General features: G+C 36.7%; 1 protein-coding gene across 8 annotated transcripts in view; it reads left to right on the top strand.

The window, feature by feature from the left end:
* Positions 1-15,409, top strand: part of ZNF521 (zinc finger protein 521) — a 363,098-nt gene extending 347,689 nt beyond the window's left edge. For 6 of the 8 annotated variants that reach the window (XM_074200375.1, XM_074200373.1, XM_074200376.1 and 3 more), the window contains one exon: positions 13,706-15,409. In XM_074200375.1, coding sequence (XP_074056476.1) covers positions 13,706-13,735 — 30 coding nt within the window. In that variant the 3' untranslated portion in view covers positions 13,736-15,409. The remainder of the gene's footprint in view (positions 1-13,705) is intronic. The other 2 variants (XM_074200379.1, XM_074200378.1) reach the window with 1 other exon arrangement.
* Positions 15,410-15,646: the final 237 nt, after the last annotated feature.

Below are 15,646 nucleotides of genomic sequence, written 5' to 3' on the forward strand. Positions count from 1 at the left end.
GTGAAAGCATCTGAATACTCATTTGCATAATACATGAGCCAGGAAAGCCCATCAGATTCTGTTGTTTTTCATTGCTATGCTTTCAACCATGAGGATTTTCCACAATTGCTCTGGTGTAATGGAAAGAACTCTATTATGTGGAAGTAACAGACATGAATTTTAGTCCAGGATATATTACTCTCTAGTTATGTGTGTCTTTGGGTGAGTAAGCGTACCTCTCTAGGCTTCAGTCTCCTTACATATAAAATGAGGAGATTGAACTAAATGATGCCAGTGTTCCTCCCCAATTCTTAAGTGATTCTATGATTGTGTTAATTTTATTATTATAAGTTATTATTTAGGAAAAAATTGTTTGCATTCCCAGATGGAACAGATGAGAAATTTTTCTATAGCACTTCAGAGGACAGTAGATTTAATTCTAGAAATGATCTTTGATGTCATTGAGTCTAAACCCTCTCATTTCATAATTGAGGAAACTGAGGCACAGAGAGATTTAATGACTTTTCCAGGTTCACAAAGCTACAGAGTGTGGCAGGTTTCAAACTCTATTTTAACTGTCAGTCTAGTATTAAATCCATTATGCCACCAACTTTCTTCAAATTGCATGTTCATTTTCCCCATTGAAAACTCAGTTTCGAGTTTGATATGTGATACTTTCTCCCAAATCTAAAAATTTTAAGGTCATTATAGATCAGTAAAAAAGAGTGCTGGATTTTAGAGTCAAAATCCTAGGTTCAAATTCTGGTTCTGGGTCTTGGTTTGTTCATCTGCAAACTGAAATAATTTAACTTTCTTACCTCAAAGATCCCTTGCAGTTCTATCTATGTTTGTGATTCCACAGTCATCAATTCTACTTTTGATATATCAAATATGGCTCATTAAAAAGTTTGCCATTTTGTTATAAAATGGATTAATCTGCAAATGGACATAAATCAAATTCCCTTTATATTATACCCCCCAAAAAAGAAACAACTTTCCAAAAGGTCTTTTCAACAGTCCTCAGGGCCATGACTAAACAAATCACCCTTGTAAAAAAAAAATACACGCAACAAATAGTAGATTTTAAAATAACATGTAAAGTATAGAGGAGTGGAAGCCATTCTGATAATGTTTTCATTTCTTTGAAGATTGACTAACCAACTACTGTTGGTTTTAGTTATGCAGCTCTTTGTCTTTGAAGACTAAATTGACAGCAGCTATTTAGACAACCATATAACATTTATTTAGTGCCTACTGCATTATTGTACAATAATAACTGTAGAGGAGGATGCGACATTGAAGAAGAAAACTGCCAGAAGTCATAACAGAGATTAGTCTGGCCCCATGCAAAATAATGATACATTGGAGTCAAAAACTGCGGGGGCAGCTAGGTGGCGCAGTAGATAGAGCATGGCCCCTGGAGTCAGGAGGATCTGAATTCAAATCCGGCCTCAATAATTACCTAATTGTGTGGTCTTGGGCAAGCCACTTAACCCTACTGCCTCGCCAAAAAAAAAAAAACCCTAAAAAAAACCTGAAGGGCCATGAATATCAGATCAATGTATCTTTTCAGTACAATCCATAAGCATTATGCTCATTTTCCCTTCCTAATTTCTCTTTGTTTATTTGGCTTTATATTTATATAATAGTTCAAATACACCTAACCCACACCCTAATATCCCTTTGCCAATAGGTACATCTTTTCAGCATCAATAAATTCATTCATTTCAATCCCTACCCTAACCCCCCAACCCCATGCTGGACCTCTCAAATCTAATATATGTAGAATCCATCTTTTTCCTAAATTTGCTTAGTTTGTCCCTGTTAGTCATTTGGTAGTTTGACATAGTTGCTAAAGTCGGGAAAACTTGGGTTCAAATCTCAACTCTATATATACTATCCGTGCAAATCTGAACAAGTCAGTTAATTTCTCAGTACTCTAAACATAAGGCCATATGGTTCTATCCAAGTGTGATTCTGTTTTAGAATAGGAAATTTCAGGAATCACCTATGACTATGAAGTCATAGGCTTGATTTGGGGTATTTTCTTTATTCACCCTCCTATAAAATATATCACCCAAAATCATGTCTAGACCTTGGAAATTAAGTGATCTCATTTTGACTAGCATTTGTAGAGGGATGGTAAAATTACTAAGTTCCTTAGATGGCTCTTTCCTGAACTAACTTGCATAGAACTTTAATTCTCAGTTGCTTAGGATATCCACAAGCTCCCTTTGTTTGGACTCTGAAATATAACCAGTTCCTCTGAGCAGAAACTTTTACATATATGATTTTACTTGGCTTGAATCCATTCCAGATGACCCAATAGGTCTTCTTTCCTAACCCTGCTTTTTAGGTAACTTAGGATAGCTCTTAAGAGAATAGATTTTTTTTCCAGTGAGGCTTATTAGAATGTGAAATGGTTTCCCAAGGGAGGTAACAGAAGGCCTGCTGCCAGTCATTTAAAATGAGACTGGAGAATAGACTTCAGGGAACAATTCTGTCCTAACAGGGAGACAAACTGGATAACCTAATAGTCTTTTTCTGTCCTTAATTTTTTATATTGTTTCATAATTTTTTTTTCTGATGATGCCTTTTTACCCTTCACTAGAATGGATGTCATCTGGCAAGTATTTTGAGACATCAGCTCAAGCCCATGTGAACTGTTAAATGTCAAAAGAAAATATATCAGTGTCTCCCCTAAATTCATGGTAATGACATTACTATGTGAAAAAATAAAAAAGGGAAATTCTGTCAGTGCAAACATGATCATAAATGCAACATTTTTGGCATTAAAGACAGTGGCAAAAGAATTCAATGGCAAGATGAGTTTCTAAAATGTCATTGCAGTGTCAAAACAGAAGAATAGAACCTCTTCCTGCTAAATCTCTGGTTAAGTGGAAGTTTCCAGGCAACTTCCCTGCCTCTCAAAAATCTTCCTCACCCATGTGCTTTTGATATTCTGAGAGCATATCAGCTAATTGTGCCACATTTCTCTCTTCAGCAATCGTTACACTGATAACGTACATCTATGGATCTCAGCAATGTGGCACTACCATTGAGAGTGAGTAGGGAGCACTCATTGAATCTACACAACAAAAAGGGTTCTGCCAAGATTCCATAATCTTGTGCTGCATATGCTCTAGTTTCTAGAAAAGGTGCTACAGTACATAGACTCCTCCAAGATTGAGGAGTATCCAAGTAGTGTCCAGCCATTGCACTAGCATTTGTAATTGGCTTTTCAATACCATTTATTGTTATTTTCACAACATCCTGCAATGGAAATGCCAGTACCTGGAACAATTCACCTTTAACTAACCCAAAGTGGTGAGTAGTTTTGAGATTGTGTGGGCTTTGAAAACCAAATAAATGATTTTACTGAAATCCCAGCAACCTTATTAAAGTTTTTAAAGGCTACACTTGATTTCATGACAATTTCTTTCCCAACTCAGGAAAAACCTTGGGTCCTGTCACCATTAGCTGCAGACAGTTAGAAAACTATTATGCTAGGAAAGAAGTTTGGAATAAAAGGGATAGGGGGTGGAGATATAGAAAATCTTGATTAGAAAGTATAATTTAATAGAACATGTATTGAACCAAATGTATTGATTAATGCAGAAGATATAGTACTTATATTGATTCAAACCAGAGATTTAGTACTAAAAGCTGTAAGCCAAAAAAGCTGTTGCAGATTGCTACAAAAGTCAGTTTAATGCTGTCCTTGAGAATGCCTTCACAAAGAAATTCTTCTAATGTTTGAGGACTAGGTAGAATGCGGTATATGTCAGTTTGATCCCGGAGGGTTTTATTTTGTACTCTAATAGCTGTTACGAGCCTACATTATATCCAAGGAGTAATTTTCCTTAGGGGTGCCCAGCTCGCTTTGTGTCAATATTCTAGCATTTTAAGTCACGTACAGTATATGCTTCTGGGAACAGTGCAGGAGCCAGCCAGACTCATAATGGTCTGCATTCATTAATAAAGGCAGAAGCTTCTGTCCCTCCATTGCCCACTACAGGGATGCCTCCCTGGCCTTCCGGGACCCGTACAGACACATTTAAAGAAAGCTTTATTTTGAGTGGGCAGGAGATGAAATGCAGGACTTGCAGGCATTTCCTAAGTCAGCTATATGCCCGAGCACAGGGGTGACCTTAATGGGTCAAAGAAGAATGCAGGTCAAAAGACTTATTATCCAGCCTGTTGGAAACCAATTGCTTTTGTTTAAAAAAAAAAAGCAGTGGTGCTTAAAGGTTGATGGTAATGTAGAATCCTATTTTACAGCCTGCCGACTGTTTGTGCACTGTAATGTGCTTTTAGAAAAATAAAAGCATAAAGATTATCCATAATGTTTACAGAGCCTACACAAATGATAATACAGAGTGTAACATAATGAGTTAATCAGCGATGATTGATTACTGATGTTTGTGTTCTTCAACTCAAGAAAAAATAACATGCTGCTGGGGTGCTGTCACCATCTGTTGAAAGGAGCATCCACATTTAATCTTGATATTTCTTTATTTGTTCCCTCATTGCATTGTTTCAGAGGTACAATTGCCTTCTATTTCGAGTTTGAGAACATCTCATTTGTATTGAATACAACTACACCTTGAATCAGGGCACTAATGGGATAGTGAATTACAGGATCACTTATTTGGAGTAGTTTCATTCATTTATTTATTTTTAAAATAAAATTATGTCTCTTATTTTTGCCTTGCTTTAAAAGGGTGTTTGGCTTTTTTGTCTAAGACAAAAGCACATAGGTCACACCCTCTCCCTTACCTACCACCAAATGAGTACCATCACTGAACCAAAAAGCCTTTTTAGAACGTCACCTTCAAAGGCTATTTTTTAAAATATTAATATAATGAATATAATATTAATGTAGTTACCATTATCTGAACTGTAACTAGGGTAGGCTGACTAGAGCCTTGCCCCAGGGCACCAAAATTTAGACAAAGCAATAGAATATGTGAACTCCTACAATAGCTGGAATCCACTAGAGTAACTAATTCTCCCTCCCAGGGACTTGAATTAATGTCATTGGCGAGGTAGAGGGGGAGGAAAGTAAGAACAGATCTATGATTTAATTAATGTAGGGAATTCTGGTTAGTGAAAACATATCTATCACTGTGTATGTATATATCCATATATATATATATATATATATATGTATGTATTTTGAAATTTATTGGCTTAGTATTATCTGGGGTTTGGAGAAATTAAGTAATTTTTATCTAAAGTGACACAATCAAATGTGTTCAAATGAGAACTTGAATTGAGGTCTTTTTGACTCTGGGGCTAGCTTTCTATCTACTAAACCACACTACCTCTCAGTAGTTAGTTAAATACTTCACATATTGTTTTCATTCTAAAAGTTACGAAGATGATATAAAGTAGTTTTGTGTTACCTATCCTAGGTTTGCCCCAGATAAGACTGCTTTTCGAACTACTGGTCTCAGGTGCATTTTATGCAGGTGACAAAATGTCTAGATATTGTTCTATTATTTTTCCTCACTATTTTGTGGAAGTCAGTAATGACCTACAAAATCTGGACAAGAGGGTATCCCTTATCTGGAGCCATATAAGTGGGGAACAATCTAAGAACATGGTGTTAGAGGAGATAAGAACCTTACCAAGCTTGTCAACCCTTGAAAGTTTCTGCATCCATACAATGCTGGTAGTATTGGGGACATCCAAGGCTTAAAATAGTCCAACATGCTGTAGCAAATTTTGAGTATGGAGTGTATGAAAGTGGAGTCACCAAAATGGACACTTACAGTAGAAAGATAGACTATATTGTTCATATTTCAAAAACTCATGCAAACATATGTGTGTGTATTCTGGTTTGCATTTTGAGTAGAAATAAACAATTTCACTGTTAGATGTGGTCAGACCTCAGAACTTGGGGCTGAATTAGTCATCTGTTGCCTTGCCAAGTATGAAAGAGAAATTTGAGCTTCATTAAAAAAAACAACTGGATCTCATGTTTAAAAAGAAATACATTGTGATACAAAGAATGTTTTGTGCTCCTCAGCTGTCTTTAGCTTTTTTTGAGCTGAACTTCACACATAGAGAAAAAAACAATAAAGCAAAGATTCTTCCAAATGGGGTGTTAGCACCTTTGTAAGAGAAAGTGATTCTGAAACTTTCTGCCATTAAAGCATAATCTTTAAATGGATCTTCTTTTGAAGGTGTGTTGTGGATTTGATTTTTTTAGCCCCCCCCCCCCCGAAAAACAACTGTTCATAACTGGAATTAATGGTTTGCAATTTTCAGTTACTTAGACATGGGGTCTCCAGTGGATGGCTTTTTGCAGCATTGAATATGGCTCTCTGTGGGATTGCAGTTCTCCTCTTCCTACTTCCTTTTCTATCCTAACCCCCCATCTCTGTCGATGTTGCAGTGATGTACTTCTCGATTATGTAAAACACTCTTTCTCTTCATTGGAACAGACTTTTTTTTTTCTCTCTCTCTCTCTCTCTCATAACCTGTCATTGCATTAAAGTGCTTTGGGGACTGTGAATTGCTGTGTAAAATTGGTGAGATTACCCACTGCTTTGTTCTGTAGAAACCAATGTGGTGGTTTCCTCAGGACCTGAAGAGATGAAAACCACTTGGCTGAGAAGGCTGCTCTTTGATGGCCTGTCCGGTGTTATTCTACTTTCTCTACTAGGAATTTATTCCTTCAGTATCTCTGGCTCATTTATGGGAGTGGGACAGCAGAGTAGCTAGAACAAGTGTGTGACATGTTTTTTTTCCTCCTCCCTCCTCCCTCCCTTTGTTCCTCATTCCCTGACTTGCTGGTATCACCTGTTTCCTTCTTTATCTTCATTATCTTTGGAATCATCTGTTTTTGTGATGCCAAAGTAGAAAGTGAAACCAAGGTTCTTTTTTTTTTTGCTCCTCTACCTAGTATAGAGATGACCTCCAAAGTCCAGAAATTCCCATGGAGTGTAGATATTTAACTGGAAAGGACATCAGAAGTCATCCAACTCCTCCTTTTAATAGTTATGGAAATCAAGATCCAAAGAGTTGAGTGACTTGCTGAAGATCACAGAGTTAAAAAGGAGCAGAACCAATGAACTATGAACTGCTCCCAGGACCTAGAAGTCTTTGCATTATGGGTCATTGGATTATGACCAGAGATGATGTTGCATTGAGAATAAGAAACACAGTCCATACTTTGATTCCCGTTTTGAAAAACCTTCAGATCTGGCTTTAATGGTTAAATAATTTACATGTTTAAATCATTATTTAATTTTCTTCTAACTTACTTTGTTGGATAGATGTGGCGGCAAGATGGAAGGTTGTATAAAGAAACTATATATGTGTATATCTCTATTCCAAAATAACTATTCATCAATTTTATTTGTTGTCAACTTTTTCATCTTAAGGAGTTTTAGTTGTTTATGAAAGTTTAAGTTATTTATTGAGAAGATGGTTTTCTCACATTGTATCATCCATATTCACAGCTCACAGGCATTCATTTAACAAATTGACCTATCCTTACACTACTATGAAAATCTTGACTCTCTAACAAATATGTGATTAATATACTCAATTATGTGATATTACTAGAGTAAGATGGTATCTGTGTCCTAAAAATATTGTAAAATTTTTGTCTTTTTTAAAAAATCTCTTCATATCATGATATAACTCAGCTTCCTCAGATATATGATTCTACTTTCGTTCAGTCATTTTTCAGTCATGTCTGACTCTCCCTTGAGCCCATTTCAATTTTTTCTTGGCAAAGATGCCAGAGTGGCTTGCCATTTCCATCTCCATATTATTTTACAGGTGAGATAATTGAAGCAAATAGGGTTAAGTGACATAGCCAGGGTCATACAAATACTAAGTGTGTGAGGCTAGATTGAACTCAGGAACTTGCTGCTTCCCTGACTCCAGGTCCAGGACTCTATCCATTGTACCATCAATCTGAACAATTCTACCAATTTACCATTTATTCAAAGATGAATTTGAATTCCAGCTCAGCTACTTACTACATATGTGATTTTGCACAAGTAACTTATCACTGAGCCTCAGTTTCCTTATCTGCAAAATTAGGTTGACTTGGTAATTTCTAGGTTTACTTCTGACTCTAAGCCCTATGTCCTTCTGACCTAAGACAGCATTATCTCTTTAACCAATATGAGTTTTTCACCTTCTTATGGTATTAAAGGATTTGTGATACAGTGTTAAGACTATGGACTGAAGCAAATACCCTCCTCTGATGCTTACTTTCTGTGTGATCTTGAACAAATTATTAGCTTTCCTGGGTCTCAGTTTCTCGATCTGTAAATTATGGAATTGGACAATATGACGACTGTGGAATCGTTCTTCCATAGATCTACAATCTTATAAAATGATTGCATATTAAAAAATCTAGAGAAGAATGCCTGCAATTTTCTTTTTAACCCCTAGAGGACTATTGAATTTGAAGTATCCTTCATGGGTATGAGAACATTGTAATATTCAAAAAGCCCTACATTAAGAGGTATTTTTTTTACTCTGAATATGGAACTGATGTAAAATCTGTCCCGTTCACTGTGAAGAAATACTTCCCTTCCAAAATATTTTGTAACTCTGGTTGTTTTTGATGTTGTAGAGCTACTTCAATCATATCTAAATATTTGGGATCCCATTTGGGGATTTTCTTGGCGAAGGTACTGGAGTGGTTTGCCATTTCCTTCTCTTGCTCATTTTGAAGATGAGGAAACTGAGGCAACCAGGATGAAGTGACTTACTCAGAGTCACACAGATAGGAAGTTTTGAACCCAGGAAGATAAATCTTCCAATTCCAGGCCCAGCACTCCACTCACTGCATTACCTAGCTTCCTTCATTATTCTAGTTTTGGAGTCCAAATTTTTTCATACTGATTTTCTATGTTCTTGCATTTTTTTTAAATCTTAAAATCCCTCTGCTGAATCATAAGACTATAGAGGGTATCTTAGAATATTCTTTTCCAAACAATACATTTTTCATATAAGAAAACTGAGACCAGAGAAGTGGCTTGGCCACATGTTAGTAAGCCAGGGCCGAGATTTGAAGCCGAATCTCCTCATTCCAATATAGTCCTCTTTCCAATTTACCATGCTTGCCTCCCTGAAGGATTCTATTTAGTTTCATTCTCTCTAACAGGAATTTATTTAGTCCCTAGTGTATTCCAGGAACTATGCTGGCTACTAGAGTTACAAATGCAAGAACAAAATATATTCTGCCATCAAGGAGCTTATTGTCTACTAGAGAAAAGAAAATATTATAAAAGTTTTGCCTCTGTATATTGAGGTATATATAGCCCAAGTCAAATATGATTAAAAAATCTGAATGTTTCACAAGAATGAGTTCCTTGGCTTTAGATGAATAATGATTAAGTATTTAAGGATTAAATAGCCCTGGGTAGTCTGGTTTCTTTTTTAAATTTGTTTGTTATTTTACATATGAGTTGAAAAAATAGTTCATTTTAGCAAATATTTCTCCAGTACCTGCTCTATGCAAAGCATCATGCTAGCAACTAAAGGGGATAAAGGGATACAAACAAACCATAAACTATGCCTTCAAGGACCTTACATTCTATGGGATAAATCACATGAATTAAATAGCTATACATGAATTAAGTAGTAGAGATGGGGAAAGAAAGGAGCCCATTTTGACACAGGATGTAATGTGACTAACACCCCAGAGAAGAATATTATGTGTATGGGGAAAAATAGCGAGTAGTTCAATTTACCTCTATCATTTTGCACATTGATATGAGTAGACTGAAATAAGGTTGGAAAGAAAAGGTGACACCAATTTTGGAGAACTTTGAACATAACTTTACCTGGAAGGCAAGGGGTAGGCATGGATAAGGAATCTCTAAAGGATGATTTGGAAGGAAGAAAGAGTAGAGGCAATAAAACTGGTGAGGAGGTTATTAAAATAATAGTAGGTGAGTGACTGGAACAGGCTATCAGCAGTGAAGAGATAATAGAACCAAAAGCGTTTATAGTGTAGAGGTAAGTGATGAGGGAAATAGAAAAATAAAAAAACCCAGAATTTTTGACATGGGTAGTATGGTTAATGATATCACTGTTGGATGCAAGGAAGTCAAGATGGAAAGTAGGTTTTGAAAGAGAAACAGTACCTTCAAGTATCATTGATTAATAGGAATGATTGGACATCTAGGAGGCATTGGAGGTATTGGATAAAGCAAACTGCATATGGAATTAGAGAATCAATTTTGGATCAGATACCTATTGATCTTGCACAACCTCTCTGGCCCATATTTCCTCAGTTCCAAAACTGTGGTGGTATCAAACAATTCTTTCCAGTTCTTGACCTAGTCATCATATATGTTGAAACTTAAAAATCACATTCTCCCATTTGCACAGCAGGTGTGACAAGGCAGATTTTTTTGGTTCTGTGATCCTTTTTATCTAATTCAATATCCAGCAGTTTACCTTGATTTCCAAACCCTGGTTCCCATCTCCTGATCATTGCTTCTGAGGATTATGAGAATATTAGGAAATGTTAAGCTTAACTGTCCCCATCAGACTCAGAAGATTCTCAGTATAAGTTCTCCTAACTGTTGAAGGGAAGCATCCCTCATTGCCCTTCTAGAGTTCTTTGATTTCTCTCTCTGCTTTAACCTTATTACTGCTTCTCTTATATTTTACTTTTCTATGTACTTTTAGTATTTCCTTGGTAAGTAGAATGTAAGCCCCTTGAAGTCAGGGATTTGTTTTTGTTGTTATATGCACAATGCTTTACATATTGTAGGTACTTAAAGAACTGTTGAATTGAATAGAACTATTGCCTAATCAGATAGAAGAGAAGAATTATTAGTGAGAGATGATGTTCTTTCACTCTCATTATGAAAGTGTACCCAGTGCTAGCCCTGATGGAGCTGACACCAGACATCAATCAGGAGAGTGCAAGTTATTGCAAAAGCCCACATTTGGTTTAAAGAGAATTGAAGTCCATTCACAGGACGGGAAAATGAGTCATTGAGATCTTTGTGATTTACTATACCATCTTTCCCCTCACCCTTACTCTCACCTGTCTTCAGTGCAAGCCTGCATCAGAGCAGGCTCTTCTTAAGACTTCACAATCTAGGGCATAGAGTAATACTTTAATAGTTAAGCCTCTTTCAGATGTAAAAGAGAGGCTTCATTCAGCTAAATCACATAGTCAGTCAATGTTTATTACATTGTTACAAAGGGTAGCTAGGTGGCGCAGAACTTAGTCAGGAAGACCTAAGTTCAAATCCAGCCTGACACTTGGTAGTTATGTGAACCTGAACAAGTCACATAGCCCTGTTTGCCTCAGTTTCCTCATCTTTAAAATGAACTGGAGAAGAAAATGCCCAACTACTCCTGTATTTTTTGCCAAGAAAATCCCAAATGGAGTCTTGAAAAGTCAGTTGCTACTGAAATGACTCAATTCCACAAAAGTTATATTGAATAGCCCTACAAATGAATTTCAGTTCCCTTTAACAGCAACAACAACCACAAAGTGCCTATTACTGAATTTAGCTTGTAGGAGTAAATATTTAGAATAAATAAGCTTACTCTCTTCAATCCACTCAGCTAATTGCCAGAGGAATTTTCCTAAAGCACAGATTAGTCCTTGTCAACCCTGATTCAAGAAACACCAGTGGCTCCCTATCACCCCTAGGATCAGAGTCCTCCACTGGCATTTAAAGCTCTCTACCACCTGGCTCCTTCTTACCTTTCCCAGGTCTTCTAGCTGCAAGTATCTTCTCTCAGTTTGACTTCTAACTCTCTGTATATATCCTATGCATGTCTTTATTTTTGTATTTTCTCTTCTATTAGACATGAGGTCCTCGAGAGCAGGGATTGTGTTTGACTATTTTTGTACCCCTAGTTCTTAGCACAGTCTGTGGCTGTTCTCACTTCTTAAATAAGAACTTAATAAATGATTGTTGACTGCCAAATACAGATACTTACTAGAGGAGAGAAAAACATTTAATCAACAGAAATCATCATATATCACATTTTTATAGGAGTTCATAGGAAAAAGAAAAATTTCCTCATAATTACCCAGTGAGGTCCAGAGTTTACAAACAGGGTAAACTAAGGCTCATAGAGTGTAAATTACTTTTTTAATGGTCACACAGCTTGTTTTTGGTTTCTGATTCTGATACCACTGGTCTTTCCACCATAATATATTGTTTCCCTAAACATAAGCACACAACTACAAACAGGTTTTCGGGGAGAAGATGAGCTAACTGGGATTGTATTCATAGGACAGACTATGAGTTGGGGTGAAGGTGGAGGTGGAAGTGGGGAAAATAGTCAGGAAAGGCTTCCTAGAGAAGGTAGTCTTTGACTTCAATTTAAAACAAATTTAAAATGCATAGGATATTCTGGATACCTAAAATAACAGTGTCCTTTTTCTACTAATACATGTAGCTCTTAAGTGGCTCAATGGATAGAGTGCTGGCCTGGAGTCAGGAAGACCTGAGTTCAAATTTGCCCTCATACACTTACTGTGTAAGCCTGGACAAGTTACTTAACTTTGGTTGACTAGAAAAGGAAATGGTAAACCCACTACTGCCTCCTTGTCAAGAAAACCATGAAGAGTCAGATAAAAATTAACAATTGAACATAGAGTTAGAAGGTATTTCAAAGATAATTTAATCCATCCTCATTTGATAGATGAAAAAACTGAGTACCATGGAAACAAAGTCACTTGCCCAAAGTGATATAAATAAATATAAACAGCAGAGATGGATTTGAACCAGGTTCTGAGTCTGTGTTCTTTGTACAGTACTACCTTGCCTCTACATCAAGATGTAAAAAAAATAATAAATGGAAACGGTCACAATTCCAAGAACACAATGGTCAGTTCTCCAATTGCACAAAATGGATGTATTTCCTAGTGTCCGAAGAAATCACCTACCTTTTTTTATTTTTTTAGGTTTTTGCAAGGCAAATGGGGTTAAGTGGCTTGCCCAAGGCCACACAGCTAGGTAATTATTAAGTATCTGAGACTGGATTTGAACCCAGGTACTCCTGACTCCAGGGCCAGTGCTTTATCCACTGTGCCACCTAGCCACCCCTATCACCTACCCTTTTTAAAGCACATAAAAAGCACAAGGTGAGAGGCTGATTATTTCAGTATACTATAGTGGCTAGGGAATGTCATCCTTGAAATCAGTAGGACCCTGTGCTCAACAACTACCTTGGGCACATACTTAACTGGATGACCCTGGGAAAAATTTTCATTTCTCAAATCCCCCCAGAAAATTCACCCAAATTTAAAGTAGAAGAACAGGGTATTTTGTATTACTGGAAGGTGTTGTTCCTTCTCTCCTACCCAACTCAGCTCTGTAATGTACTGAAACCATTTGTAAAGAAGGAAAGAAACACAACATACCAGACATGTACTTGTGAAATGTGTTAGAAAGATAAGCACTGGGCCTGGAGTCAGAAAAGCCCAAATTTCAATTTGGATTCATATACTATCCAATAGCATGACCCTAGACAAGTCACTTAACCTCTGATTACCTCAGCTTCATCATCTATGAAATGGGTATAATAATAATAATAGCTTCTACTTCCCAGGAATATTGTGAGAATTAAAGCATCTCACAAATTGTTATTATTGTTAATTATCCTTGCTATTAATAATCATTATGGTTATAGAACACATTTTTCTTCTATTAAACTAAAATAATGTATGCTTTTTTTCTCTAATTTTTTTCTCTCTTTTTATTTCCAGAATCATACAATGACCCAACACAGCAGTTAGTGCAAGGCCTGTCTCTTGAGGACAATTTCTTTTGTGGCACAAAAAGGGAACATGTTTTACTCTTTGCACGAAACCTTCATTGTTAATGTATATTATTCAGAAACCTTGTATTGTACCATAAGACTTGTATTATCAAAACTGTTGGATGTTCATGTGTTTGAACTTTTGAGTACCAGATAGACTTGTATATAAAGTGTTGCACATGTATTATGTTGTCTGATACTAAAATGGTCTTATAAAGACGAGTGGACTTGGGCCCTATTCAAGCAAGATTTAAAAAAAATGCAAGCAAAAAGGCTTAAGTGAAAGCGTTGCTTTCAAGGAAGGGGAATCAAAAACAACTGAGTTTCTACATCCCAGCTATGTTTGGGTTTCCTTTTCTGTATACTTAAGTCTGGAATCTCTCTCTCTCTCTCTCTCTCTCTCTCTCTCTCTCTCTCTCGTATTTCAGCCATTGAACTCAAGACTATTTTTTATTGCTGAAGATTCTTGCAAACCGTGAAGAGACTTTCTCACAGAGCAGAAACCCACAACTGAATAAGGCCCATATATATATATTTGTAAGCCTTGCGATATGACAGATAGCATTATCATATATGCAATAGTTGTTATGTAGATTGTCAAAGAAACTTTCTTTTTTTTTTCCTGGATACCATTTGAAGCTTTGAGTGTTCAAAATTTTCCTTAATGATTTCACACAGCCAAATTCTTGAATCAGTTGAACTAACATGTATGTTACTGTTATTAATGTTTACTCTGCGGTCTGAACCTGGAGATTACTGGAATTGTTTTCCAAGAGGAAATAAATTCAGTTTACCATTATGTATGAGTGTATCTGTGTTTTCTTTTTTCCCCAGTCACTCTACCATTAAAAACCTAATTGGTTGCACCCTTGGATAAGAAACCTGCTCTTGAGAGACTTTTCTCAGACTCTATTCTGCTACTGTACATTATAACCTCAATCATTTTTAACCTTCTCACATGGGGCCAAATTCAACTGGGAGCATTTCCATCATGTTACATGGGATAAGAATCAGACCCAATATACTTCAGCTCATCGAGATCCTAACAGGTCACATTGTACTTGAAAATTCTGACATCACAGATGGATGAGATGGCTGCTTTCTGCATAATTTGCAGCCCAATTCGTATCATGCTGTGCAAATCTGAACTCAAAGTAGATCGCTGCAATTTGAGAGGCAGTTTGGCTCATGTGTATTTAAGGAGCAGCCCTGTTCATACAACAGACAAAGCATAGAAACAGGAGGCGGGTGACTAGGAGTTCTAAGCCTGACCCTGGCTGCTAGTGTCATCTTGTCCAGGTGGCTTTACCTTCTAGTCGCAGTTCACCCAGTCATAAATCCAAAATAATGACAGGGGCGGTATGTTCATGAATCATTTTTTCTCCCCACTGATGTTATTCTGGGAAAATGGTTAATAATGTGAATGGGAGTCACATGGATAGTGTTTAGAGGAAAGGAAATAGAGGACAATTATAAGATGTGGATTGAATCCTCTCATATACATATTGTTGGAACAACCTTGCTTTTCCTTCCGACATAATCCTGGGAAATGGTTAGAAGATATATTAAAAAGCAGCTATCAGAAAATATTTTGTCCCTTCTGTGGACTCTAGGTCCAGTTGTTCTTTGACATCATACAGTGGAAAGAAAAGCAGATGCTCAGCCTCTGTATTAAATACTTTACAAATATCTTATTTGATCCTCACAGCAATCCTATGAGGTCAACTACTATTTTACAGATGAGAAAACTGAGACAGACAAATGTTAAGTGACTTGCCCAGGGTCATATAGCTAGTAAATGTATGAGGCTGATTTTGAACTTCTTGAATTCTGACCCTGTGCTTTAACCACTGGACTGTTGTTTTGAAGGGTCCTGTATGCCTTGAAA

This window comes from Macrotis lagotis, chromosome X, assembly GCF_037893015.1.
Source record: "Macrotis lagotis isolate mMagLag1 chromosome X, bilby.v1.9.chrom.fasta, whole genome shotgun sequence".
Taxonomy (NCBI): domain Eukaryota; kingdom Metazoa; phylum Chordata; class Mammalia; order Peramelemorphia; family Peramelidae; genus Macrotis; species Macrotis lagotis.